The 25547-nt window shown below is 45.4% G+C and overlaps 7 protein-coding genes across 7 annotated transcripts; 5 read left to right on the top strand and 2 right to left on the bottom strand.

Annotated features, from left to right (window-relative positions):
* Positions 1 to 422: 422 nt before the first annotated feature.
* Positions 423 to 5115, top strand: SAMD00019534_066610 (hypothetical protein; the record flags this gene model as incomplete). Its single annotated transcript, XM_012897773.1, has 3 exons — positions 423 to 1716; positions 1792 to 1949; positions 2026 to 5115. 3 exons carry the CDS (start codon positions 423 to 425, stop codon positions 5113 to 5115), a joined length of 4542 nt encoding a protein of 1513 aa, XP_012753227.1.
* Positions 5116 to 6053: 938 nt separating this feature from the next.
* SAMD00019534_066600 (hypothetical protein) lies at positions 6054 to 7153 on the top strand (the record flags this gene model as incomplete). Its single annotated transcript, XM_012897772.1, has 2 exons — positions 6054 to 6464; positions 6527 to 7153. Coding segments are annotated over 2 exons (1038 nt in total), but the record flags the coding sequence as incomplete, so codon positions are not given.
* A 3603-nt stretch (positions 7154 to 10756) lies between these two features.
* SAMD00019534_066590 (hypothetical protein) lies at positions 10757 to 11254 on the top strand (the record flags this gene model as incomplete). The annotated part of the gene is made up of 1 exon (XM_012897771.1): positions 10757 to 11254. The coding sequence occupies one exon, from the start codon at positions 10757 to 10759 to the stop codon at positions 11252 to 11254; it is 498 nt and encodes a 165-aa protein (XP_012753225.1).
* Positions 11255 to 11826: 572 nt separating this feature from the next.
* SAMD00019534_066580 (hypothetical protein) lies at positions 11827 to 12770 on the bottom strand (the record flags this gene model as incomplete). Its single annotated transcript, XM_012897770.1, has 2 exons — positions 11827 to 12216; positions 12279 to 12770. The coding sequence occupies 2 exons, from the start codon at positions 12768 to 12770 to the stop codon at positions 11827 to 11829; spliced, it is 882 nt and encodes a 293-aa protein (XP_012753224.1).
* Positions 12771 to 13950: 1180 nt separating this feature from the next.
* Positions 13951 to 15467, bottom strand: SAMD00019534_066570 (hypothetical protein; the record flags this gene model as incomplete). The annotated part of the gene is made up of 3 exons (XM_012897769.1): positions 13951 to 14871; positions 14955 to 15269; positions 15348 to 15467. Coding segments are annotated over 3 exons (1356 nt in total), but the record flags the coding sequence as incomplete, so codon positions are not given.
* Positions 15468 to 16877: 1410 nt separating this feature from the next.
* Positions 16878 to 20855, top strand: SAMD00019534_066560 (hypothetical protein; the record flags this gene model as incomplete). The annotated part of the gene is made up of 2 exons (XM_012897768.1): positions 16878 to 17714; positions 18102 to 20855. Coding segments are annotated over 2 exons (3591 nt in total), but the record flags the coding sequence as incomplete, so codon positions are not given.
* Positions 20856 to 24394: 3539 nt separating this feature from the next.
* On the top strand, positions 24395 to 24995 carry SAMD00019534_066550 (hypothetical protein; the record flags this gene model as incomplete). Its single annotated transcript, XM_012897767.1, has 2 exons — positions 24395 to 24622; positions 24693 to 24995. Coding segments are annotated over 2 exons (531 nt in total), but the record flags the coding sequence as incomplete, so codon positions are not given.
* Positions 24996 to 25547: the final 552 nt, after the last annotated feature.

Genomic DNA, 25547 nt, shown 5'->3' with positions numbered 1-25547 from the left:
ATAAAGCGTTGTTTACACGACTTCACTTGATACCTTTATCGCTCACTGGTAAAAAACAAAATGTAGTTCGTGACTTATGATGATGAGTTGGAAGGACAAGGGCACACTTCATCCAATCTCAACATGGATTGTTTCAATCTTGCTGTGATTGAGAGAAGAAAAAACCAACTGTGCACTCCTAAAGCTTGTAGAGTTAACGAACTTCAAAATATTAAAAAATCTGTTGAATGGGAGAGAGCAAATCTCCAATAATGTGATCATCAATTAATCATTGAACAAACCTACTTACTTGTGAAGATATATATATATATATGTATATGTAAAGATAATAATAATAACAGTATAAGATACAACATTGAACAAAACAGATATATCAGACAACTACTACAAGATAGAATACAGAGTGAAGAATTATTGAAAGAATGGCAGAGGAGGGAAAAGCCATACCGGTGGGCAGTAGAGTGGCCATCAACAATAAACCAGAGATTGGTGAGGGTACAGTCAAGTACTGTGGAATGACCAAGTTTCAGACGGGTCGATGGGTTGGAATAGAGCTGGACGCAGCCAACGGCAAAAACGACGGTACGGTGCAGGGCGTCAAGTACTTTGATTGCAAGCCTGCACACGGCATCTTTGTCAAGCCGCCTGCCGTACTCGTAGTGTCGCTCCCTGCCGAGGCAGAGGAGATCGATGACTCCAAGCTGATGCCGCCTCCACCAGCGGTGACCGCTGCTCCACCAACTACACCCACGACATCGGGCTTGAAAGCACCGGCATCATCAGGCATCAGACCACCATCATCACTTGGCAAGAGGCCATCATTGACACCATCAACGACAACGACCACAACAAAGACATCACCACCTACAGTGACTCCAACACTCACTTCAACGTCACCAGCTGCGAGTGAAGCGCCTGTTGAGACAAGTCCACCAACGACCACAACAACAACATCAGGATTGAAGAAGCCTGCTGCAGCATCGAGCGATAGTACACCAGCACCAGCAGCTGCGACAACAAAGAAGGAGCCATCATCTGGACTCAGACCACCATCATCCATTGGTATGAGGGCTTCAACAACACCTGCTGCAGCGACAACAGAGACAAAGAAGACACCAGCTGCAACAAGTACTGCCGCACCAAAGACTGAGACAACCAAGCCAGCAGCAGCAGCATCAACAGAAACTTCATCGTCAAAGATATCGAGACTATCAACGTCAACTAAGCCAGCAGCTACTGCCACAACTGCACCAGCACCCGCGACTGCACCAGCTGCAACTCCTGCAGCACTACCAGCAACTTCAACCACAACCACAACCACAACAACAACTACACCTGTTGTCGTTGAGAAGGAGCCAGCAGTCGTGCAACAACAACCAACTCCTACACCCGCTACTCAGGCACCAGAGCCAACTCCTGTTCATACAGAGCCAGCTCCAGCACCAGCCCCAGCCACAACTCCAGCACCAGTCGCAGTCCAAGCAACAACTGCGCCATCACCATCAACTGCTTCACCAACACTGGATAGGAAGCCAAAGATTGTACAGGGCGAGGATGATGATGAGGAGGAAGAAGACGACGATGATGAGGATGACATCAAGGAGATCCTCAAGAGCACGCCAACAAAGAAGGCAGCTGCACCACAGATGAATGAGAATGTCGAGAAGATGATCAGTGCTATCAACGAGCTCACTGAATACAAGACCAAGGCACAGGGTATGATTATGACCATGATCAAGTTGTAGCATGTCGCGAATGATCACTAACGATGACGATCAATCAATCATACAGAGCAAATCGCTGATCTTCAGAACAACCTCAAGGAGGTCAACTTGTCCAAGGACAAGTCCATCAGGGAGCTGGAGAAGCAGGTGCAACACTTGGAAAAGTCACTCAAGGACAAGGACAAGGAGACAGAGAATGCACTCAAGAGTCAACAGAGACATGATGTATGTGTAGCGAATGATCAATCACTCGCTCAACAAGGGTGTGAAGGTGGATGACTAATCAATCAATCTTCAACAGGAATCGGCAGAGAAGCAGTTGACAAAGGAGAAGGGTCTTTGGGAGAAGGAGAGACTGGACTTGTTGGAGCAGCTGACAAACTTGAATGAGACGATTGAGATGATGACACTGGACAAGGAGTTTGCAGAGGAAAAGGTGGAAGTCGCCGAGAATGAGTTGGAGTTGGTCAGAAGCGAGTATGAGCTACTAAAGAGCAAGATGGAGGCTGAGGAGTTGGAGAAGCAGGCCGCCAGCAACAGCTCGTTCTCCACGCCAATGTCTGGCGAGGAGGGTGGCGAGAGCGCAGCCGTTCTCAAGGCCCAGAACGAGAAGCTCAAGGAGACTTTGGTCAAGATGCGCGATATGGCACTCAACGAGAAGCACGAGACCTCCAAGCGATTGAAGGACTTTGATACCACCGTCAAGCAGAACGCCGCTCTGCTGGACAAGGTGTCCAAGCTCGAGACCGACCTCACCAAGAAGCTAGAGGAGGCTGAGGAGCTGAGACAGGCACTCGAAGACGCCGCCACATCCGAGTCATTGGTGACCGATCTCTCCGAGAAGAATCTAGAGCTGAGTGAGCAGGTCTCTGAGCTGGAGACCATGGTGGGCGACTTGGAAGCCATGCGCGATTTGTCTGCAGAGCTGGAGGAGAACCAGGCCGCAGTCGAGAAGGCCCTGCGTTCCGACCTGCACTCAAAGGAGGTGGAGAACCTCAACCTGAATGGCAATCTGGCAAACATGCAGCTGAAGCAACAGGAGAACGAGAGCACAATCACTCAGTTCAGAACACTCGTGTCCAAGCTGCAGATCAAGATCGAGGAGTTGAAGCGAAACGAGGAGAAACATGCCGAACAGAACTCAATGTGGGCTATGGTCCAACAGGAGTTGCTCAGCAAGAACATCCATCTCCAGAACCAGGTGACCAAGGCCACGGCAATGGAGATCGATCATCAGCTGGAGAAGTACCGCTCGAAGGAGGCCTCCCTGCATCTGGGCTACGTCTCAGAGTTCCTGCCCGAGCAATCATTCTCTGCCGACAACGACTCGATCAAGATATTGTTGTTGCTACAGCGCATCGTGCTCAAGTGTGGTCTGGCGCAAAAGTACCTCAACAAGACTTACAAGGTCGAGGAGATTGGCATGACACCAACCAGTGGCGAGGCACCAGTCTTGACTGCCGGCGACGTGGGTCACTCCCTACAGATCATCCACATCCTGGACCATCTGTCCATCTCGGCCACATGGCTCATCGACACACTACAGCGCTGCCAGGTGGATCATTGGCTCAGAGCCGGACGCTCGGCTCGCGACCTCGAGCATCAGGAGAAGGTGCTCGACAATCTCCTAACACTGATCAAGCAGGAGCAGTACAGCACGGCCTATGCCAGCACCGACCTCGAGAAGATGACTGCCAAGCTGGACGCCATCCTCGCCAACGTCTTTGGCGATCGTATCCACAGGTCCGAATGGTCAACACTACTCAATCACATTCTGAACATCCAGTACGCCATCAAACAGATCATGCTCAACGATCACAACATCTGTTCGATTGCACTGCACGCCCAGCGCAAGTACTACTTCCCCCAGCAGCTGCTGAGCAAGGCACTGTCCGTCTGCCGCAAGGTCGTCAAGAACCTGCTGCTCAAGCCAATGCTCAAGCAGTCGTCCATCGTGAACGATATCCTCACGTCTTCAGAAGCCGTTTGCAAGCAGCTGTTGACATTGTTGATCGAAGGCGCACCAAAGGTCCACAACGACACATCCTACTTTGACTCATTGGTGGCCGGTATCGATATGAAGGCTGAGATGATTGCCTCAGCCACCAGAAGTGCTGCCGCTGACATTGGCGTCGACGACGACGACTCTGCCGCAGATAGCTCGCTGCCACCCCTTGAGCAAGTGTTTGGTCGCATGTCCTCACAGCTCAATGACGTCGTGGACACGATCCTCGCTGGTGACCTCCAGATGTCCGCACAGGAGAGCACTGACTTCTTGAACGTCGTACATCCATGGGTCGCTCGTGCACAGATCCTCAAGGCCGCACTCGGCGAGACGGGCAGCTTGAGAGACATGATCCAGGCAAAGGAGCAGGAGGCTCTGGAGAACACCAAGATGATCATGGCTCGCGATGCCGAGCTGTCGGAGGAGAAGCGCAAGGAGGAAGCACTCAACAAGCGTATCAAGACTTTGCTCAAGAGCGAGACAGACCTGACCGAGACCCTGCAGAAGGAGCAACAGTCACGAGCTGAGAACGAGACCACCTACAAGCAAGCGATCAATCGTCTACAGAAGGACAAGATGTCCATAGAGCAGGAGCACAAGTCACTGCAGGCTCGCTATGTGACGCTCGAGAGAGACCAGTCCAAGAAGGTCTCTGCCGCTCCTCAGCAGGAGCAACGCACCGACAATATTGAGACGGCGAGCATGCGCAAGGCCATCAAACATTTGCGAAGCGAGAACATCAGACTGAAGGCTCAGAAGTCTGTTCGCGAGCTTCAAGAGTTGGTTGGCAATTCCGGCAGCAGGTCTACCAAGTTGTTCAACCTCTCAAATGTACATGTCGAGCAGCCAGGCGACAACAGTCCTGCAGCAGCAGGTGCCGCGGCTCCGGCCACAAGCACCAAGACACCATTGCATGGAGTGAAGTTCAATGAGATATTGGACTACAGCAAGCAGGTGGACAGCTGCATTGGCGATCTGTTGGAGAAGATGGCCACACCCAAGGTGTTGGATATTAGTGGTGGAGGCGCTGCCGCAAGCAAGGTCGCCGACGAATACCGTAATAACATGGTTCAGAAGCAGCTACAGGTCAGTCAGCTGCAGAACAAGATGACGCAGCTCATTCAGAACACAATCTCAACACAACCATCGTCATCACATCACTTTGGACGATTCACAGACATTGCATCGGTCAAAGTCAGGAACGAGGTCAAGTCCACGCACATTGGCAGTGTCTCATTGCCTCATCCACATCGAAGCAGCAACAGCAACAGCAGCCAAATGGATCAAGAGATTCAGAAGCTGTTAAAGTCAGACAATGTACCATTCATTGTTCAAATGGACAACGTTCAATCATTCAGAAAGGTCCACTCGACATTTGTAAATTAGCCTGCGCGCTCTGATACTATTACTACGCCTTCGAAGGACTTGCAATAATAATAACAAATAACAACAAATAACAACAATAATAATAATTATAACAACAACAACGACCAATCTTTGGTACTTGCCAACAATGATGTGGCGACATCCTCTTCCTACTTCGAGAGTGAAGGGTTATTTGGAGGAGAATGGATCCTCCTCCTTCCTTCTGTCCTTCCTTCCTCCTATGCTCTCGAATTCGCTCGTCCAAGTCCATCCAATGCATGTCCTTCAAACAACAACAAGTCTGTCAGTGTCTCATCTTAATCCCTACATTCACACCCCACTACACACACGCATTGTCCTCACTCAGATTGATATACACGACCATATATGGTCATGAATTAGTTATGTGTGTGTGTGTGTGTATCTGTCTGTGTGTGTGTGAGAGTGTCATTCATTGCAATGAATGACATGCATATGTATGAGTTTACTTCCTTCTTTTTATATCTTTAGGGAGCATCTCTTTCAGTTCCAGCCCAGTGAAGTTGTAGTGGACATTGGGAGTAGACACACCAAAGACGAACTCAAGTGATATATACTCACAGATACAGATACTTATTTACTTACTTATTTATTTATATATTATTTATTTAATATATATTATTTGTTATAGTTAACAGGATAATATAAATAATTCCGACAACAGCAGTAGTGAGGGAGGATAAGAAGTGGATAACTTTGAAGACAACCTTATAATTTATATACAATGGATCCTAATAATATTAATACACCTGGTATGTTGTATTAATAACAGATATTTGATTAAATTGAATGATAGTATTAACAAGAATAATAATAATAATAATAATGAACTAGGTGTGATTATTAATAATGCAGGTAATCAATTACAAGATATACCAATGCCAACTGGTACAGATCCAATGTTATCACAACAAGCAGGTAGACCACGTTCAATGTCAAGTGGTTCTGGATCAGGTCCAAGGACATCACCAAATAGTAATTTAAAACGATCTAGACTGCGAGGCAGGAAACCAAAGAAGGACAAACCTCTGAGAAAGAAGAAGAAGAAGTATATTGGTGAGACGAGGAATATATTCGTCAACGATCAGACAAGGAATCTCGAGTCCAAGTTTGGCAACAACACTATCAAGACTACAAAGTACACTCTGTTGAACTTCATCCCCAAGAACCTCTACGAGCAGTTCAGACGTGCTGCCAACTTCTTCTTCTTGATCATTCTCATTATCCAGGTCATCCCTCTTCACATCTCTGCCGTCAATCCATACGCAACAATCATTCCACTGATCTTTGTGTTGGCAGTCACTGCAGTCAAGGAGGCGATTGAAGATATTGTAAGTTTCATTGGTTGATTCAACAAAAACATGATAACTAATGAATCAAATGATCATAATAGAAACGAAGAAAGCATGATATAACTATCAATAATCTACCTGTACGCGTGTTCAATGGCGCAGTATTCGAGGAGAGACCTTGGAAGAATCTAAAGGTTGGTGATATTGTAAAGGTATGCAAGGGTGAGAGCTTCCCAGCAGACCTCATCGTGCTGAACACTTCGGAACAACATGGTGTCTGTTACATCGAGACGTCCAATCTAGACGGTGAGACCAACTTGAAGATGCGTCAGGCCATCCCCGAGACATTCGAGAACCTGAGGAATGAAGCCGACTTGGCACTGTTCCGTGGTCGCATCGAGTGTGAACATCCCAACAATGTCATCTACGTGTTCCGTGGCGCACTGGCCATGACGAGCGAGCCCAGTGTCGTCACCTACCCTCTCTCCAACCAACAGACCCTGCTGCGTGGCTGCATCCTGCGTAATGCTGACTGGGTCTACGGCGTGTCTGTGTATACTGGTGGGAGACACCAAGGTCATGCAGAACTCCACCGATGCACCAAGCAAGAGAAGCACCCTAGAGAAGCTGGTGAACCGCGCACTCATCAATCTGTTCCCCATCATGATTGTCGTGTCGTTGATCGGCATGATTGTGAGCATGGTGAGGACCCACCAACACATCGATGACTGGTACCTACTCTTCAACTCTCGTGCAGTTGCCGCCGCCATCAAGAACTTCCTTACATTCCTCATCACCTTCTCCGTCATGGTACCCATTTCGCTGTACGTTTCTATGGAGATGGTCAAGGTCGCACAAGCTATATTCATCTCGTGGGACATGGACATGTATCATCCCGAGTCTGACACCAGAGCCGTCTCTCGCACGACCAACCTCAGTGAGGAGCTCGGTCAGATTGAGATCATCCTCAGTGACAAGACTGGCACGCTCACCCGTAACCAGATGGACTTTATGCGCTGCTCTGTCGGCCCCAAGATCTACGGCCACATGAATGGAGAGGGCAACAGCGAGGGCATCCCAGGCGCCGACCCCAAGTTCAACTTCCGTGATCGCACTCTGCTCAATGACCTCAACGCCGGCGGCCAGCAGGGAGAGATGATCCATCAGTTCCTCACCTTGCTCTCTGTCTGCCATACAGTGATTGCTGATCGTCCCAACAAGGATGATTCGGTGATCAACTACGAGGCATCGAGTCCAGATGAGGAGGCGTTGGCCAATGCCGCCCGCAACCTTGGTTTCGCCTTCCACAGACGTGACCCCAAGTACACCTACGTGATGATCAATGGCAAAGAGGAGCGATTCGAGTTGCTCAACGTGCTAGAGTTCAACAGTGACCGAAAGAGAATGTCTGTGATTGTCCGTGATTCACAAGGCCGCATCGTTATCTACTCCAAGGGAGCAGACTCCACCATGTTGCCACTGCTCTCCAAGGACCAACACGACATGGAGAATGACACAATGGCTCATTTGCAARGAGTTCTCTGAGGATGGACTGCGTACCTTGGTGCTGGCCTACGCCATCATTCCCGAGGATCAGTACAGACAATGGAACGAATCATACAAGCAAGCCGCCGTGTCCATTCAGAACCGTGAGGAGAATGTTGGACGTGCTGCCGAGCAGATCGAGCACAGTCTAATACTTCTTGGTTCAACTGCAATCGAAGACAAGCTACAAGATGGTGTTCCCGAGACCATAGCCGCTCTAGCTGAGGCCAACATCAAGCTCTGGGTGCTCACTGGAGACAAGCAAGAGACTGCCATTAACATTGGTTTCTCATGCCGTCTGTTGCGCCACGACATGAAGATCATTATCCTGAATGGCAACAGTGTGGAGGAGGTACAAGACAACATCAACTCATCCTTGCAGACCTACTTTGCCCACGATGCCAGGGACTTCCAGACCAACGGCTTCGCGCTGGTCGTCGAAGGACGTATCCTAAACTACGCGCTGGACGGTGTGCTGAAGAACCAATTCCTGGACCTGGCATCCCGTTGCCAGTCTGTCATCTGCTGCCGTACCACACCCATCCAAAAGGCCGAGGTTGTGAAGCTGGTCCGTGACACACTGCGATGGGTCACACTGGCCATTGGAGATGGTGCAAACGACGTGTCTATGATCCAAGCCGCTCATGTCGGTATTGGCATCAGTGGCAATGAGGGTATGCAGGCTGTCATGGCCAGTGACTACTCAATCGCCCAGTTCCGCTTCCTCCACAAGCTACTCTTGGTGCACGGTCGCTGGAACTACAAGCGTAACAGTTACCTCATGTTGTACAGTTTCTACAAGAACATGGTGCTCGGTATGACTCAATTCTGGTTCGGCATATTCAATCAGTTCTCAGCTCAAGTACTCTTTGACTCCTTCTCATTGGCCGTCTTCAACGTGTTCTTCACTGGTCTCCAGCCAATCATCTACGCCGTGTTTGATCAGGACGTTAGTGTGCGTAGCGCACTCCGATACCCAATGTTGTACAAGGCTGGTCAGAAGGACTCTGAGTTCAACATCAAGATACTCTGGATCAACATCTTCATGGCCATCACGCAGTCTATAATCATATTCTTTAGTACCAAGGCCATCTACTCGCATGGTGGCCTTCTCCTCAAGGACGGATCAGTGCTTGAGATGTGGGCATTTGGTCAACTGGTATTCATCGTCGTGGTTATCACCGTCACCATCCGTCTGGCGATGGACACAAGATACTGGACGCACATCACTCACTCGTCCATCTGGGGCAGCATCATCTTCTGGTTCCCCCTGGACCGTCATCATTAACCTCATCCGTATTGTGAGCACCAACAACTCTGGAGACGTCTTCTACACGGTCTTCCACAACTTCCGCGCGCCCAAGTTCTGGCTGGGCATGCTGTTCGTGCCCATCTTTGCTCTGATACCATTCGCCATCTACAAGGTGATCCAACGAGAGTTCTTCCCCAAGCCATACCAGATCATCCAGGAAATGGAGAAGTCTCACGTGCCATTGATCGACCCAGCTCAATTCGATGACAACACAATGGAGAAGGGCGCATTGGATATGGACAACAAGGATGGCAGCGTCGTGAAGAAGAGATCATTCTTCTCTCGCATGTTCAGTCCATCATCACGAACAAGTGCACAACGTGCTGCTGAGAATATTAGGGATGGCAGGAGCGAAGGATCTGCCAATCGTTAAATATATATTATTATTATCATTATTATTTTTCAAGAGGTATATATTCACGTCGTCGTCGATGTGCACTTCCGTCTTAGACGTGGTCTGTTAGCTAGTCGCCGTCGCAGTCGCCGTCTCTTTGTCGTCGTCATTGACAAGTGTACATAGAACCTATCCAGCTTTCAAGCAAGCAAGCAAGCAAGCAGTATCGCATCCCCAATATATATATTATATTTATTATTATCCACAGCCAAAGTTCTATTATTACTTGCATGCTTCATTGATTGGTCGATGATCATTGTGTTGGTGTGTGGTGGGTATGAGTGGAGTCATTATTACTCCTATCTTCGTCTTTCATCACGCCACTCTTTTGTGTTAATGTGTGATTTGTGATAAAAATCAATTAAAGTTGAAAAAATCAAATAATTGACGCACACAGGAGTGACCCAAACAATCCAACTTTTCAAACCACGCTCACTCCTCATTTCCTTTCATCCTCCGAGATACACTTACACCCACACACATAAATAACAAATATATCTATCTATCAATCAATCTATCTCTCTATAACTAAATAACTAATCATATATCATTTTATTATAATTAACTAGTAGCAGCAGCAGCAGTAGTATGACAATATAAGTCAGTTTACTCCAAGCATCTTAAACAATCATCAAAGCAACGAATAAGAATCAAAGATCATTCTTTCAAACACAACCAACAACAACGATCAATAACCAACCAATCAATCAAACAATTATATATCTCTATTGATTACCATGCTACTATTTTCGACATCATCACCTCATCTTAGTCTGATATCAATTAGTTTGAACCTATTCTCTTGGAGTTAGATATATAATACTTTAATAATAATAACAATTCTTTAATATAGATAGATACATTAGATACATACATTAATTAAGCAATTACACATACATATACTATTACCAATTAATACTATTACATTTATAAAGCGAGCTAGCGATTAAATAAGCAGCAGCATCAACAGCATCCTTGTAAATTATAAACACAAAGTCGACAACGTCAATCAATCAATCAATCCCAGTCATTCAATCTCAATCTCAATCAATATCAATCMAATCAATTTAAACAAACATAATGAGAGCAGCTCTAGAAGAATATAACAAATCGTCCACCAGTGATTTGGTGGCCACAACAGTGGTCCAACAATCACCTGACAAGCAGGACTCGATAGTCAATAGGAAGCGTGGTGCTACCATCATTGGCACAAGAGAGTACTTGCAGCCGATATTGGCCGGCGAGGAGGGCACTGTTCCCATCTCTGGAAAGGATGACGGCTACAACTCCATTAAGATGCGATACTTGCGCTCCCTCAACATATCCATCGCTGCGCCGACCAAGGACATCCACGTGTCTGCCTCGGCGCCCATCCCAATCCCAATCCCGCTCAGGAAGGGCGACTCGGACTCGGACTCGGACTCTGACAACGACGGCGCCAACGACGACGATGACGACTTGTTGCCCGACGGCCAATCAAACCAACGACTTTATGATTGGCACGCCCGAGATCTCGCACATGCCTGTGCGAAAGGACAGCAAGAGCAAACCCAAGGTCAAGTTCGTACCGCCCCATGAGCTGTTGGGAGGCAATCCCAATGGCGAATCCTCATTGGTCAATCATTCACTGCCAGGCAACAATCGAAGAAAGGTATTCGGTCAGTAAGGCCTTGGCCCCCACTATACATACTATACATACATTACACTACATAATTCTCTCTTTTCCACCATTCGAGTTAATAAACCTTCCAAAGGATAGGTTATCCCCTTTTTAATTATAATATATATATATAAAGATGTGTGATGAGTCAGTGAATAGACATATTAAACAACAACCATATGATTGGATGGAGTCAGTGAATGGACATGCATATATCAATCATTGGTACATGGAGGGTAAGGTTGACGAGTTCATCACCTTCAACTACCCAATCGAAGAGATCAATGAGGCCTTCCACTACTACTGATTGCATTGGAGACTTCTATCTTGTTTCCTCTGTTCCTCTTGTTGTCGTCGTTCTCATTCTCTCTTCTCCTGTTTCTCTATTTGTTGCTTTTGTTGTTATTCCTTTCTTTGTTGCTCACGCACTCATTATAATAAATATATCCCCCAAAATTGAAAAAAGTTGCTCATATTATGATTGAATGATTTACTTGACATTCATCATCTTAAATGTGTAGACACCATGTGGAGGGTACTCGCCTGGTGCAAGGAATGGAAGGTGGAGCGTCAATCCAGCGCCAAACTCTCTTGGCGTGAACTTGATCTCTCCTCCATAGCCAAAGAGTGTGATCTTGGTCTCATGGCTGGCGATTGGTGCCTCGAGATGTAAGTCTCCATTTCCGTCGGCCCAGTTGTAGGACATGGCGTAGACGGCACCTGACTCCAAGTTGGTGGTGTACCACAGGTCTGAAGCAAGCGTGTCGTTCTGGACTCTCCAGAAGGTGGTATTATAGATGGCCTCACCATTGATGTCCAGCCATTGTCCAATCTCCATCAATCTCAATTGCATGATCATTGGGATCACTCCATCACTGGTCTAATGGGTGGGGAAGTATAAGTAATGTGTGATCAAGTCATCTACGGCGCGGCAATACTTACTGGACCAACGTTCAACAACAAGTTACCACCACATGAGACGGTGGAGACAAGAGTTTGAACGAGTGATGAGATGTTCTGGTACTCGGAGAGTGGCTCATTCTGGTTGTAGCCCCATGATGTTCCAATGGTGTAGCAGTTCTCCCACTTACGCTTGATGAGGTAACCTGGGTTGAAACGATCGGATGGTGTGATGAAACCTCCATTCTTGCCATCACAGTCCAGTCCCCAACGATCATTGACGACGACGGTGTCCTTGACGGGCGACTCGTTGTACAACCAGGCCAGGAACTCGGTCGACTGCCAGTAGGTGGAGTTCTCGCCCTCGTCTCCGTCGGACCAGACGACCTCGGGCTCATAAGTGTTGACCAGGTCGAGCAGCTGTGGCATCATGTGAGTGGTGACATAGGTGTTGGTTGTTGGTGGCACACCAGAGTTGACATCGTTCAAGTACAATGGGTTGTAGAACTCAAACAATGAGTAGTAGAGACCCATGTGCAGTCCCTTGTTTCTCACAGACTTGGTCACCTCACCGACGATATCTCTGTGTGGTCCAACGTCAACAGAGTTCCAGCCCCAAGCATTTGCGGATGGCCAGTTGGTGAAATCCCTCGTGATGCTTGCTCACCAGCACGACGTACTTGGCACCGGATGCCTCGAATAGGTCTGCCCATTGGTCTGGATCGAACAAGGCGCCCTTAAACATTGGTCCGAATGATGGATAAAGGAAGTCCTTTCCAAAAGTGTCATGTAGGTACTGTTGAGTGGCACCTCCATCAACCTGTGGGTTGTTACTTGTCCACCAGAACCATTCTGCGGATGGCCACTCAGGGACCTGTTCATTCATTCATTCAATCAAAAAGATGTTAGTACATTGGATTGGATTGGATTGTATTGGATTGGAATGGACACATACAGCAAAGGCAGGTACACTGTATACTCCCCAATGGATAAAGATACCAAACTTTGATTGATCATACTATATTTGTATCCTTGGTTAGTATAAGTTGAGTTTGTTTGAACAATGATATACTTACCCAAGCAGGAAGTGGTCTGGAGTTAATTGATGGCCAGTTAGGTTGATACTGAGCCCATGATAGGGAGAGTACAGTTAACAAAATAACAACAATAAATAATGATGTTCTATTCATTGTTATATTTATATCTGTTTATATATATATATATTATAAATGTGAATAAAAGATATTGTTGATTGAAATTGAACTATGTCGGTGTCGGTGTTCAGCATGGTCACTTGCATGCATGTGAGTACCCTTTGAACAAACGCAACAACAACCACACCAAAAATCAATCAAAAAAGTGTTTTTGTTTGCACACGTGATCCAATCAATTATGTTTAACATTGGCGCTGGTTCTCAACCCAGTCCACGCAACAACTTTAACAAAAATGGCAAAAGCCATTCGGATTCCTGATGGGTAACGAGAAGTCATGAATGAATACCAAGGTATCCTAATATCGTGTTCCATACCGAAGTACTTGTCGAGGTCATGTTGACAATGATTTATATATTATGTAATATTTACATGAACTCGAATGTGATTGATTGATTGAATGATTGAATGGAGTTGAATGATTGATTTGAAATTGACAGATATAGAGATACTAATGCTGTTTGAGTTGGATAGGGAGAATTGGAGTTGAGATGATTGATTATGTCCTGTAGTGGGAGTTGGCTCTCACGTACTCCTCGGTCAAGTCACAGGTCCACATGGTGTAGGATGATTTGCCCATGGAGAGGTCGACGATGATTGAGATGTCGTTGTGACTGAGTAGCTCGGCAGCCTTGTCCTCGTTTTTGGGAAGTGGCGTGCCCTTCTCGATGAACTGCATCGAGGTCTCTGGATCGTTCTTCTTGCCCTTGCCGACGTTGTCTCCGTCGCCCTTGGCGAACCACATTGACACCTTGAGTGGATCCACATTGACTCCACTGTAGCCAACGGCAGCCAGCACACGGCCCCAGTTGGCGTCGCCTCCATACATGGCAGCCTTGACCAACGATGAAGTGGCAATGCTGTTGGCAACGATGTGTCCGTTGGCCTCGTTGTCGGCACCCTGCACATTGATTGTGACAAACTTGGTGGCGCCCTCTGCGTCACGCACGATCATCTGAGCGAGCTTGGTGGCAACGTCGCGCACGGCAGCCTGCAGGGCGATGTAGTCCTGCGAGTTGACGTCGTCGACGATCTTGTTGTTGGCCGATCCGTTGGCAAAGATGGCGACGGTGTCGTTGGTGGACATGTCACCGTCGACATTGATCGAGTTGAATGAGTATTGGACCGAGTGCTTGAGCAGCGACTTGAGACACTGCTCCGAGATGTTGGCGTCCAGACAGATGGCGCACAGCATCGTGGCCATGTTGGGATGGATCATACCGGCGCCCTTGCAGATACCGATGATGTTGACGTCAGTGCCCGACATCTTTACATTGGCCTGTGCCAACTTTGGTACCTTGTCCGTTGTCATAATTGCTCTGGCAGCTGACAACCAATCAGCCTCATTGAGGTTGGACACGGCTTCCTTGATACCCTTCTCAACCTTGGTCATATCCAATTGTTGTCCAATGATACCTGTTGACTGAAATATCATGATTGATTGATTGATTAACATGTGATCTATCAATTGATTGATTGATTGATTGATCGAACAACATAACATACCATAACAAGTGAGGGCTGGGGAGCCTTGACAAGAGAGGAGGTCAGGGTGGACATGGTCTTGGCGTTGGCCATACCTTGATCACCTGTGCAGGCATTGGCACCACCACTGTTGATGACAAGTGAGTTGAAGCCCTTTGAGTGATGGCTGTCAAGAAGTTGACGACTGAGTACCACTGGTGCAGCCTTAACCTTGTTCTCGGTGAACACCGCAGCAACCTGACAAGGTGTCGACGAGTGAATCACACAAACATCCTTGTTTCCACTCTTCTTCAGTCCACAAGCTGATGTACCAGTCTTGAATCCCTTTGGGAAGGCCTATTATAATATATAGATGATGGTTGGTAAGTGACTGACTTAATGACCATTGATTGATTGAATGAGTGTATACAGTACTTTGAATGATGCACTGCTGCTGCTGCCACTGGTGGACACGTAGAACTTCTTTAGAAGTGATTGAGTATTGGTACGGTTGTTGAACAAGAGACAACTGTTGAGTGATCTTGACATCATCATGGTTTAAAAAAGCTACACTTGTTATGGTATGTGATAGTCACGTCACACCCTCTGATACTACTACTATTACAACAACAACAAACTAACTATTATCCTCTCTTTCTATATCTCTCTCTTGCACTTTGTCACAACAACATGTGATGACCTGATCAACCCTCTCCATGCCCTGCATCATCACCGATCCCCAAACACACACAACTTGTGGAGTGACCTGTGTGGTTGCACTTCACTTCACTTCACTTCACTTCTTCAATTCGGACCTCACTTCAGTTTTTCTTCTTGAACCACTCTTTATTTATCTAATTGAATGAAGGAAGTAATAAATGATACTAATAAGGTTGGTATATTAATACATAAAGGTTATCTCGAGATAGATAATATGACATTGACTACTTCGTGGATTGATGATGTCATCATATCAATGTTCAAGGTTTCTGTTCAATCATATCACATCTTCTTACAGGGTGAACTAACCTTCCAGACATTGGGCCATATTATAATAATAATAGTTAATGGTAATGGGCTAACTCATCAATCAACGTCATATATAGATTAATTAATAATAATAATTATTTATTTATTTATAGAACACACAACAGTGATCAGGGAATGATTGATTGATTGATTGATTACGCGAGGTGCCCCGAACCCCGGCCCACTCACCCACCAAAACCACATCACCAACGGGCGCCACATCCATCATGTTGCCAAAGTAAGACGGTCTCCAACTAGATAGGCATGCCACAATGTAAGTGATCCAGTAGTTGACAATGATCAGACGACAAACAAACTAACACGCCACACACAAACATAGTGTTATGATAATTTTTTTAAGTTGTTCTCACATGACCCTTCGCAGAAACACACGAGGCATTCAACGATTCTCCAAGGTTTTGGGCTTTTGAACAAAACAACATCGATGATATTTCAGTGTGCCCATCAAGGAATATTGAGAGCCTATGGGGTAACCCGGAGAACAAGCCCATCACAGGGGTTACGGAATGGGGAGTCACATTCAGACGGGTCATCCAGTCAGCCCTTTCAAGGACCTCCTCTCGGTCCTTCCAAGATCATTCACACACTGGGTCATCTGGATACGTCATGATGTATTATTGTGACCTTAATGTTTAAAACAAAGGAATGCTTGGAACATTAATCAATCATACTTAAGTAATAGTATGTATCTTTATCCATCAATCAATCAATCAATCATAATTATTTATATATTTATTTATTTATTTAATAATGTACAATCACAACAATTATAAGATACCTCGGAACAACAACAATGTTGGGGGAGGAGGAGGAAGAGGATATACTCCAACATCCGTGGAGATGACATCAATTGATATTAGACCACAACAATCAACAACAAACAATCACACAACTATAAATATTAATAATAATAATTATAATAATAATCAATTAAGTCAACATATAACATCACATGTCAGTCCAAATAAGACTGGAATGTATGTTGTTGCCAAGGGATTGAGCCTCAAGGTCGACACCAACCCCAAGCCAATTTGGAAATCATTGGTCTCCAATACAAAGGTTGTACAACCTCAACATGACCCTGCAACCAAGACCCTGCTCAATGATCTCAACTTCTCATTACAACCTGGCCGCATGGTACTCTTGATGGGTCCTCCATCGTCTGGCAAATCAATTCTACTCCAACTTCTGGCCAACAGACATCCCAAGCAACACAGTACCATCGACGGACAACTATTGTTCAATGGTCATGTGGCGGACGACAAGACACATCACCGCGACACAATATTCGTTCCACAGGACGATCGCCACATACCCATACTCACGGTTCAGCAGACGATGGACTTCTCGGCCAACTGCAACATGGGCCAGCAGTCTAGAGAGCAGGCCAAGAAGGAGCGAGTCGACCTCATATTGGAGATGGTCGGACTGACCGAGCAGAGGAATACACTGGTTGGCGATGAACTCATTCGTGGCATATCAGGTGGACAGAAGAGACGTGTCACTCTGGCGTCTGAGTTTACAAAGTGTCCTAATCTTATATTGATGGATGAGCCTACCACTGGATTGGACTCTGCCACCTCATTCAACATTTGCAATCATGTCAAGACCATTGCCATCGAATCCAAGTCATCAGCAGTCCTTTCATTATTACAACCAAGTCCAGAGTTATTCACACTATTTGATGATGTCATCCTACTTGGTGAGCATGGTACACTCTGTTACTTTGGCCCACGTGAACAACTACTCCCATGTATGTTATATGTTCAATCAATCAATTATTTCACTATCTTACTCAATCAATCAAACAAATATTCCAGACTTTAACTCAATTGGATACCATCCACTTCAGGATCAACCGGAGGCAGAGTTTGTCCAAGACATTGTCATTGATCCAAGGAAGTACTCAATCGAGACACAGCCATTATATAATAGTCAGGATCCACACAACATTCAGTTTGATCACTTATTCAAACAATCATCATGTATGTTACCATCACTCACTCAATCAATTATTCATACATTAACTCAAACAATGAATAGACTTTCAGAGTGTGATTGAACGATTGGATCATCTTCCACCTGATGGCTTGGAGGTCAGGGATATGTCAACGACAAAGGACTCATTGAGTWAGACCTTCAACATTGTTGGATGATATCAAACTTTGTTTGAGTAGACAGTTCACAGTGATGAAGATGGTCAGGAAGCAATATATTGTACGTTTCGTACAGGCCATTGTAATGGGATTCGTACTTGGTTCATTGTTCTTCCAACTGGGCGACACTCAGACTGGCGGCCGCAACAGATTCGCCATACTCTACTTTGCAATGAACCTTCACATCTGGACGTCGTACCCCTCGATCGAGGAGTTCCATCAGCTGCGCCCAGTGTTCTATCTCCAACAGGATGGCAAATATTATCGAGCATTCGCATATTTCCTCTCATTGGTTGTCTCCAAGTTCCCCGTGTCATTCATCGAGTCAACATTGTTCGCCACCATATGTTATTGGACTGCTGGATTCAATGCCAGTGCAGACAGATTCTTTGTGTTCATCATATGCAATGCATTGACAAACATTGTTGCACAGGGACTGTTCCAGTGCGCATCGGCATACTCATCGACCCAGCTCAAGGCATCATTGGTGACACCAGCCATCATACTTTTGTTCATGATCTCATCTGGCTTCATCCTGCCACGCACCAACTATCCAGATTGGTGGATATGGTTGTACTATCTCGACCCACTCAAGTACGTGCTGGATGCGCTGGCCTCCAATGAGATGGTGGACAAGACATTCCATTGTGCGCCCCACGAGAGGATCCCGCCACCCACCCTCCAACTATTTGGATTCAATGATACATTGTCATGGCGATGGATCGACTTGTTCATCGTGGTCTGCTACGCATTTGTATTGTTCACACTCTTCTTTATTGGATTGAAATGGCTTCGCTTCGAGACCAAGAAGCCACCAAGGACAATATCATATGGCATCAAGGTAAAGAAGGACAGGAAGAATACCATCATTGACGCGAACAATGTTGCCATGGCCAACAATGGAGGATGTTACATGACCATTGAGAACCTGAACTACTCAGTCCAGGTCAAGAAGAGGAATGAACATACGGGCAAGACTGAGAAGGCAAAGTTGCAGCTGCTCAACAACATCAATGCATTTGTCAAACCTGGCATGATGGCGTTGATGGGCCCATCTGGCGCAGGCAAGTCAACTCTTTTGGACATATTGGCCAAGAGGAAGAATGGAGGCGAGATCACTGGACAAGTGTCAATCAATGGTCAATCAATTGACTCGATGCAACTCACTCGATTCACCGCCTATGTTGAACAACAAGATATATTGCCAGAGAATCTCACTGTGAAGGAGGCCGTCTACATGTCTGCCTTGTGTCGCCTGCCAGATACAATGCCCAACGAGGACAAGATGAAGTTGGTGGAGGAGATCATCAAGTTGCTACACTTGACCAAGGTCCAGGACTCAAAGATCGGTCTCAATCCAATGGTAGGCATTTCATTGGCCAATCGCAAGAAGGTCAGCATTGCAATCGAGATGGCTGCCGACCCCCAGCTACTGTTCTTGGACGAGCCCACCTCTGGTCTGGACTCAACTGCTGCACTCAAAGTGATGAACTGTATACGCAAGGTGGTCAAGAGTGGACGAACAGTTATATGCACCATCCATCAACCATCACAAGAGATCTTTGAAGAGTTTGATCAGTTATTGTTGTTGGCCAAGGGTGAGGTCATATACTTTGGAGACACTGGACCCAATTGCCAGACCGTCGTCGACTACTTTGCTCATCAAGGCTATCATATGCAACATGGAAGGAATGCCGCCGACTTCATACTTGAGGTGGCCGAGCTGCGTGACGAGGCCAGGAACCCAATCCAGTATTACCGTGCATCAACTGAGTGCCAGACCACAACTGAGCAGCTGACCAACAAGCAGGTTGTGCCAACTGGTGTTACTGTGCCCAAGTTCACCAACATGTATGGTTCGTCATTGAGGACTCAGATGTACTGCCTGACCAAACGTGCATGGCTCAATCATGTTAGACGTCCAACAACAATCTTGATCAGATTCCTTCGTGGAATCATCCCAGCCTTTATCTTGGGCACGATGTTCCTTCGACTTGATCACGATCAATCAGGTGCCCGAAATAGATTGGCAATGATCTTCCAATCGTTTGTGTTTGCTGGTATTTCATCTGTGTCCAAGATACCAATGGCATTGGAGGATCGATCACTATTCTACCGCGAGAAACAATCTGGAACGTACCCGCCATTCATTTACCTTGCCGCTACATTGGTGACCGATCTGCCGATGGTCGTGATGACCTCGCTCGTCTACTGGATCCCATTCTTCTTGTTGAGTGGCATGGATGGTGGCGAGGGCGGGGGCAAGTTCTTCTTCAGTCTCCTCATCTACTTCCTCATGACACTCTGCTACGACAACCTTGCCTTGATGTTTGCCTTTGTGATGCCCGAACTGCCCGTGGCTGCACTGATCAGTTCAATGGCGCTCAACTTCCTCGGACTGTTTGGCGGCTTCTTCATCCCGGGTCCAGACATCCCACGAGGATGGAAGTGGCTACATTGGTTGATGTTCTCACGTTATGGTCTTGAGTCGATTGGTGTAACAGAGTTGCGAGGCGCAACATTTGATTGTCCCAATGATGTTGGTGCCTATCCAATACCCGTGGGCAAGAACACAATGATGTTCTGTCCAATCACATCAGGCGATACACTCCTCGAACGATATGGACTTGAGTATGACCGAGTGAATTGGAACATATTCATGTTGATCGCCTTCAACATTGCCTACATTATGCTCAGTTTCCTGGCGCTCACATTCATTCGTCATCAGCGTAAATAAACACAAGGAAATAGATCCAACTTTAATTGGTCAATTTTTGTTGCTCTTGATGTTGGAATAAGCTAAACTTGCTCTGTTTGTCTGATGTTGGAGTGAGTGGACATCGTGGACAACATCGGTAGTATGAGAGATAGAGTACTCCAGGTGATTGGCCTACCTCGGGTTTGATTAGAATTGATACCTTCTGGATGTTTGGCATATCGACACGTTTAAGTATCTTGGACAATTGATCTTGAATCCTGTCCTCAATCTCTAGTTTGGCAATCCATATCCATTCGTTGATATGGATCTCCACTGATTGAAGCGTTGCCAGTGATGTGATCGATAATGGGTCTGGTAGCAATGATTCAGCTTCGTTCAGTTGAGAAACCACCAAAGTCAGTGTTCTCAATTGCTTGCACTCTTTGTAGAATTGTTGAATATATGATGAGTACTCATCCAACAGGTAGTCTTCCAATAAGCGAGGCTCTGGTTGAAGAGTGAGATGTTGGACATTGTTCACTTTTGACAAACTATGCACTGGATGACACTGATACAGGATGATTGATGTGATGTGATCCAGTTCGCTCCGGTCCAGATCTTGGAGGTGATCATGCTCTTTCAGGTTACTCTCATCTGAACTAAAGAAAGTGCAATACTGGCTTGGTCCTTGATCCAACAACTCCCATGTGAAGGTAAGTCGAGGCGCACAATGGGCACTGGATGTCAGTGGTTGGGGACCTGATGGCGAACATGATGTGATCTCGATGTGTTGAACCGATGTTCGATCACGGACAAAGTCATTGATGAGTAGAGTGAAGCTTGCTTGATGGAACTTGCTCACGGGACCATCGTATGGCTCTTGGACAACGAATGATACAAATGATTTGTGAGGCGAATTACTGCGCCATTCTCGAATGGAAATGTGTCCGTTCTCTTGGAAATGTATATGTCTGATGTTGGGTCCAAGCATAACGCTGATGTAGATGATGGAGAATTGATCAAAGTAGTCATCCTCATCCTCGTCAAGGCTATTCTCATAGATATCAAATGGAATGACCAGTGATTGTAAGTGGTTTAGACATTGATCAATGTGATCCGGTGGGATATAGTTCAATTCTCGTGCGTGGAGATGAAGTGGAGCATTGATGTAGAGGCAATATTTCGAACCAATGTGGGCAATAGTTGAATGGATTGTGATCGATGGCAGTATTGTGTTGGACAATGTTGACCTTAATGAATGATGGATCTTGGAGCAGACCGTCGACAATGACACGACCCATCTCGAATCAATCTTGTCATCGTCTAGTAACACATTCTTAAGTATATGTTTGATTAGCACTGGCGAGAGTGATGTGAGTGCCATTGCCGTGCTCGATGGCCCATCTGAGGTTATGTCGGTCCTGGTCGTCGGTGTGGACTTTGACCAGATTAGTGTAGCAATTGAATCCTTCTTGTACTTTTTGTAAAGCTCCAGTTGATGTTTGTAATCCTTGCTGTTGATTGAGAGGAGTGATAGCTTGGCCAACAATATCCTCTTGTGCTTGGAACTGCCCTTATCGCTTTGCACACATCGCCATTTTAAGAGTCGATTAGTCACCACGATGTTATTGCACCGCATTGCATAATAATCAATATTGTTATTTTGTGGTATGCCAAGGAAACATGACCACGCGGTCGCTGGGTCAGGACATGAGTCAAAGAATTCAAAGTTGCCTGGATCGTCCTTGTGCCAATTGCTGGATTTCTCAATTAGGCTTTTGATGAGATGTTCGTCTAATAATGAATGACGAGCCATTATACAGAGGAGTCGACTGGATTCCATTCTAGGACAGGCCATTTCATATCTTTCACTCTCAATGTAATTCTGGAGCCATGGTCGGTATTGTTGGACAAAGTGTTGTTCGTCCAGCTTGTCAACACCATACTGATGACAGTGCATCATTGAATGGATGGCAGTGTTGATGTAAAGGTCTCGCTGCTTGTCTGTGATCACACCATCCAAAGCTTCCACCATACCAAGTAGACCAGTGCCAATGTAAAACAAGATCTCATCTCGTCTGTCGGGAGGATACCAATTAATTGATCCAACTAAGATGTTGCCATTTAAGCGCATTGACTCAACACGCTTCAATATTGACGTCCACATATCCTCACATCCGCCAACCGATCCAAAGTATTTGGAAACTCCACCAATGACCATCAATTCTTGAGTGGTGAGTGATCTAAGAATCAATGGTTCTAGTTGCTTGTAGTGCTGGAGTAATGGCTGTGGTCAGTAACAGATTGATTGATGGGGTTGGTCACACATACCAGTTTGAATGATGGACCAAGGTGCGTGATGACCTTGCATAAGAGATATGGATCGAGTCGACGACAAAGATTGAGAAAGCGATCTGATGGCTTGATGAGTCGGAGGAGTGGAAGCATATCAATTATAAATGAATCATTACTTTGAGTGTTTTTCATTCCCTCGCGTCTCTCCAACATATCCAATATCAATTGTTGATTGGCAGCGTCCAAATGTGGATCATCCAAAATTATGGCGTACATCATTGATAGACCATATGTTAATTCTTTATCCAGGTCACATCCATCAATGAATCTGTATGTAGTATTCGCGTTGATGTGGAAAGTAGTAAGTATGTATGTGTGTCCAATGAATCAATCAATCAAACATACTTGAATACATCTTGTTTGTGATTGATCAACAAGGTTGATGTGGACATGTTTGGCAAGTTCGTGAGATACTTAACCATCCGAGAATGCTGATCAGCAGATTGATGGATTGGGTCCTGGATTGTGTTGATGAACCATTTGATAAGATGTTGTTCAACACGCTCCATACCATATGTCTTGGCGACGTTGTCCAGGTATACTTTATCATCAATGTGATGAATGAGTAACTGTATATAATGCTCATATAACAGTTCTTTTTCAACTAATGATAGTTTGTTGATAAAGACTGGATCGACCAAGAATTCATAATACATGACCTGTATGTTGTCTCTTGCTCGGAAGTAGGCCAATGCCAAATCAAACAATGTGACTTTGATTCCAGGCATACTTTGAAGTTGTTCATAATCAATTTCAGGGAATGACCATGAATTCAATGGTGAAGTGATTGCAATCTTTCCAAACACTTTCTTAATGTTTATATTATGTTCCATAACCTAAGGTAAGTAAGCAAGAGTGGGATAGTTCCAGTCAGTCATCGATTGAATGATTGAATTCATCCACCCATCAAACATCAATACATACATTGGATAGGAGTGGGAGTGAGTTAATGAGGCCTACTAGGTTGTCTTGTAGATAGGGATCAATCTCCAACAAATGATTCAAAGTATGATCGAGTGTTGACTTCTGATCATCATCCAACGAGTCAAAATGATTGTCCTTATATCTCAACCATATGTCTTCAATCACTTTGAATGCACTACTAGTATTCATTCTATTATCTCTCTCTATCTATGACAATGATAGTGTGCCAAAGTGATCAAACTCTGATCAAAGATCATCACTTTTTTGAAGGTGAACATTCACAATACAAATACTAGTAATTTAAGAATATAGAGATAAAAGATAGAATGAACTCTATGATGGGACAACAACCTCAGACAAGAGGTGAGACATTGTTTAGGGATCAACAGTACTTCCAGAAACAGATCGAGATTAAGACCAATCAGATGTTGGACAACTATCACTCAATCATAAAGATAGCAAAGGTCAATGAGAATGCACAGAACTCATCAGAGATATACGAAATGGAGACTCGTACAACTAATATAGTATGTTGATCTATTTCATCTTGAACAAGATGATGTACATGTATTTTATACTAACAAATATATTATCAAGTTAAACTCTGCAGAAGCACTGTTAAAGATTGTAGAAGAGTTGAAACAGAATATAATATTGAATGACTTTGTTAATATGACTGAAGAGGTCAGGCTACAGAGTCTTGTTTATCAGAAACAGAATGCAAAGTCAACAAAGTCAATCAAGGCCATCTCTGAGGATATATCACGATCAATTCTAGAGTTGGAGAATGAATATTACAACTCTGAGTATAAGCAACCTCCTTCCTCTTCATCCTCTTCATCCTCATCATCCTCATCAACATCATCCTTCCCCTTTCAATCGATTCAATCATCTTCTCGCATATGATATAATGATCATCATAATCAACAAATTGGTCGATCAACATATGTCAAGACATCCATCCAATCAATCAACGTCTGTCAAGACAGATGATTACATGGACCACAAGAGATAGGTGCAATGATGTGCTACCCTGAGAATCCAGTCATTCCACTCCAGACATTCTCCCTTTCCGTGGCAATCTTGCTACTCTCGGAGTCAGTTCGCACTTGGTTTCGCAAGACCACCGCGAGAGTTGAATAAAATGTGCTTGCTTTGTTGGGGGTAACAACAAGACTTGATTGCTGCTAAGGTTAGCTTGGGTTCTGCAGGGTTCAACGGGTGTTGTGGGTGGATTCTTCAAATATTTGTTTTGGAATCCAAGGTCCGACCCGTGATGACCCTTTGCAACCTCCAACATAGTAATAGCGACCAATTAATACATATATATAATACAACATCTGATGTCTGAGGAGCTAACCCAGTTAATAGTCACCAGAGTTAAGCAAGCAGGTGTCAAATGCTTCTTCTGCGGTACTGAGTTGGATATCTGGGTCTTGGGCAAACACCTGC

The sequence above is a fragment of the Acytostelium subglobosum genome (genome assembly GCF_000787575.1).
Source record: "Acytostelium subglobosum LB1 DNA, scaffold: scaffold13, whole genome shotgun sequence".
NCBI classification, from domain to species: domain Eukaryota; phylum Evosea; class Eumycetozoa; order Acytosteliales; family Acytosteliaceae; genus Acytostelium; species Acytostelium subglobosum.
Note: the sequence above shows the minus strand (reverse complement) of the source record. Positions and strands in the feature narration are given on the sequence as shown.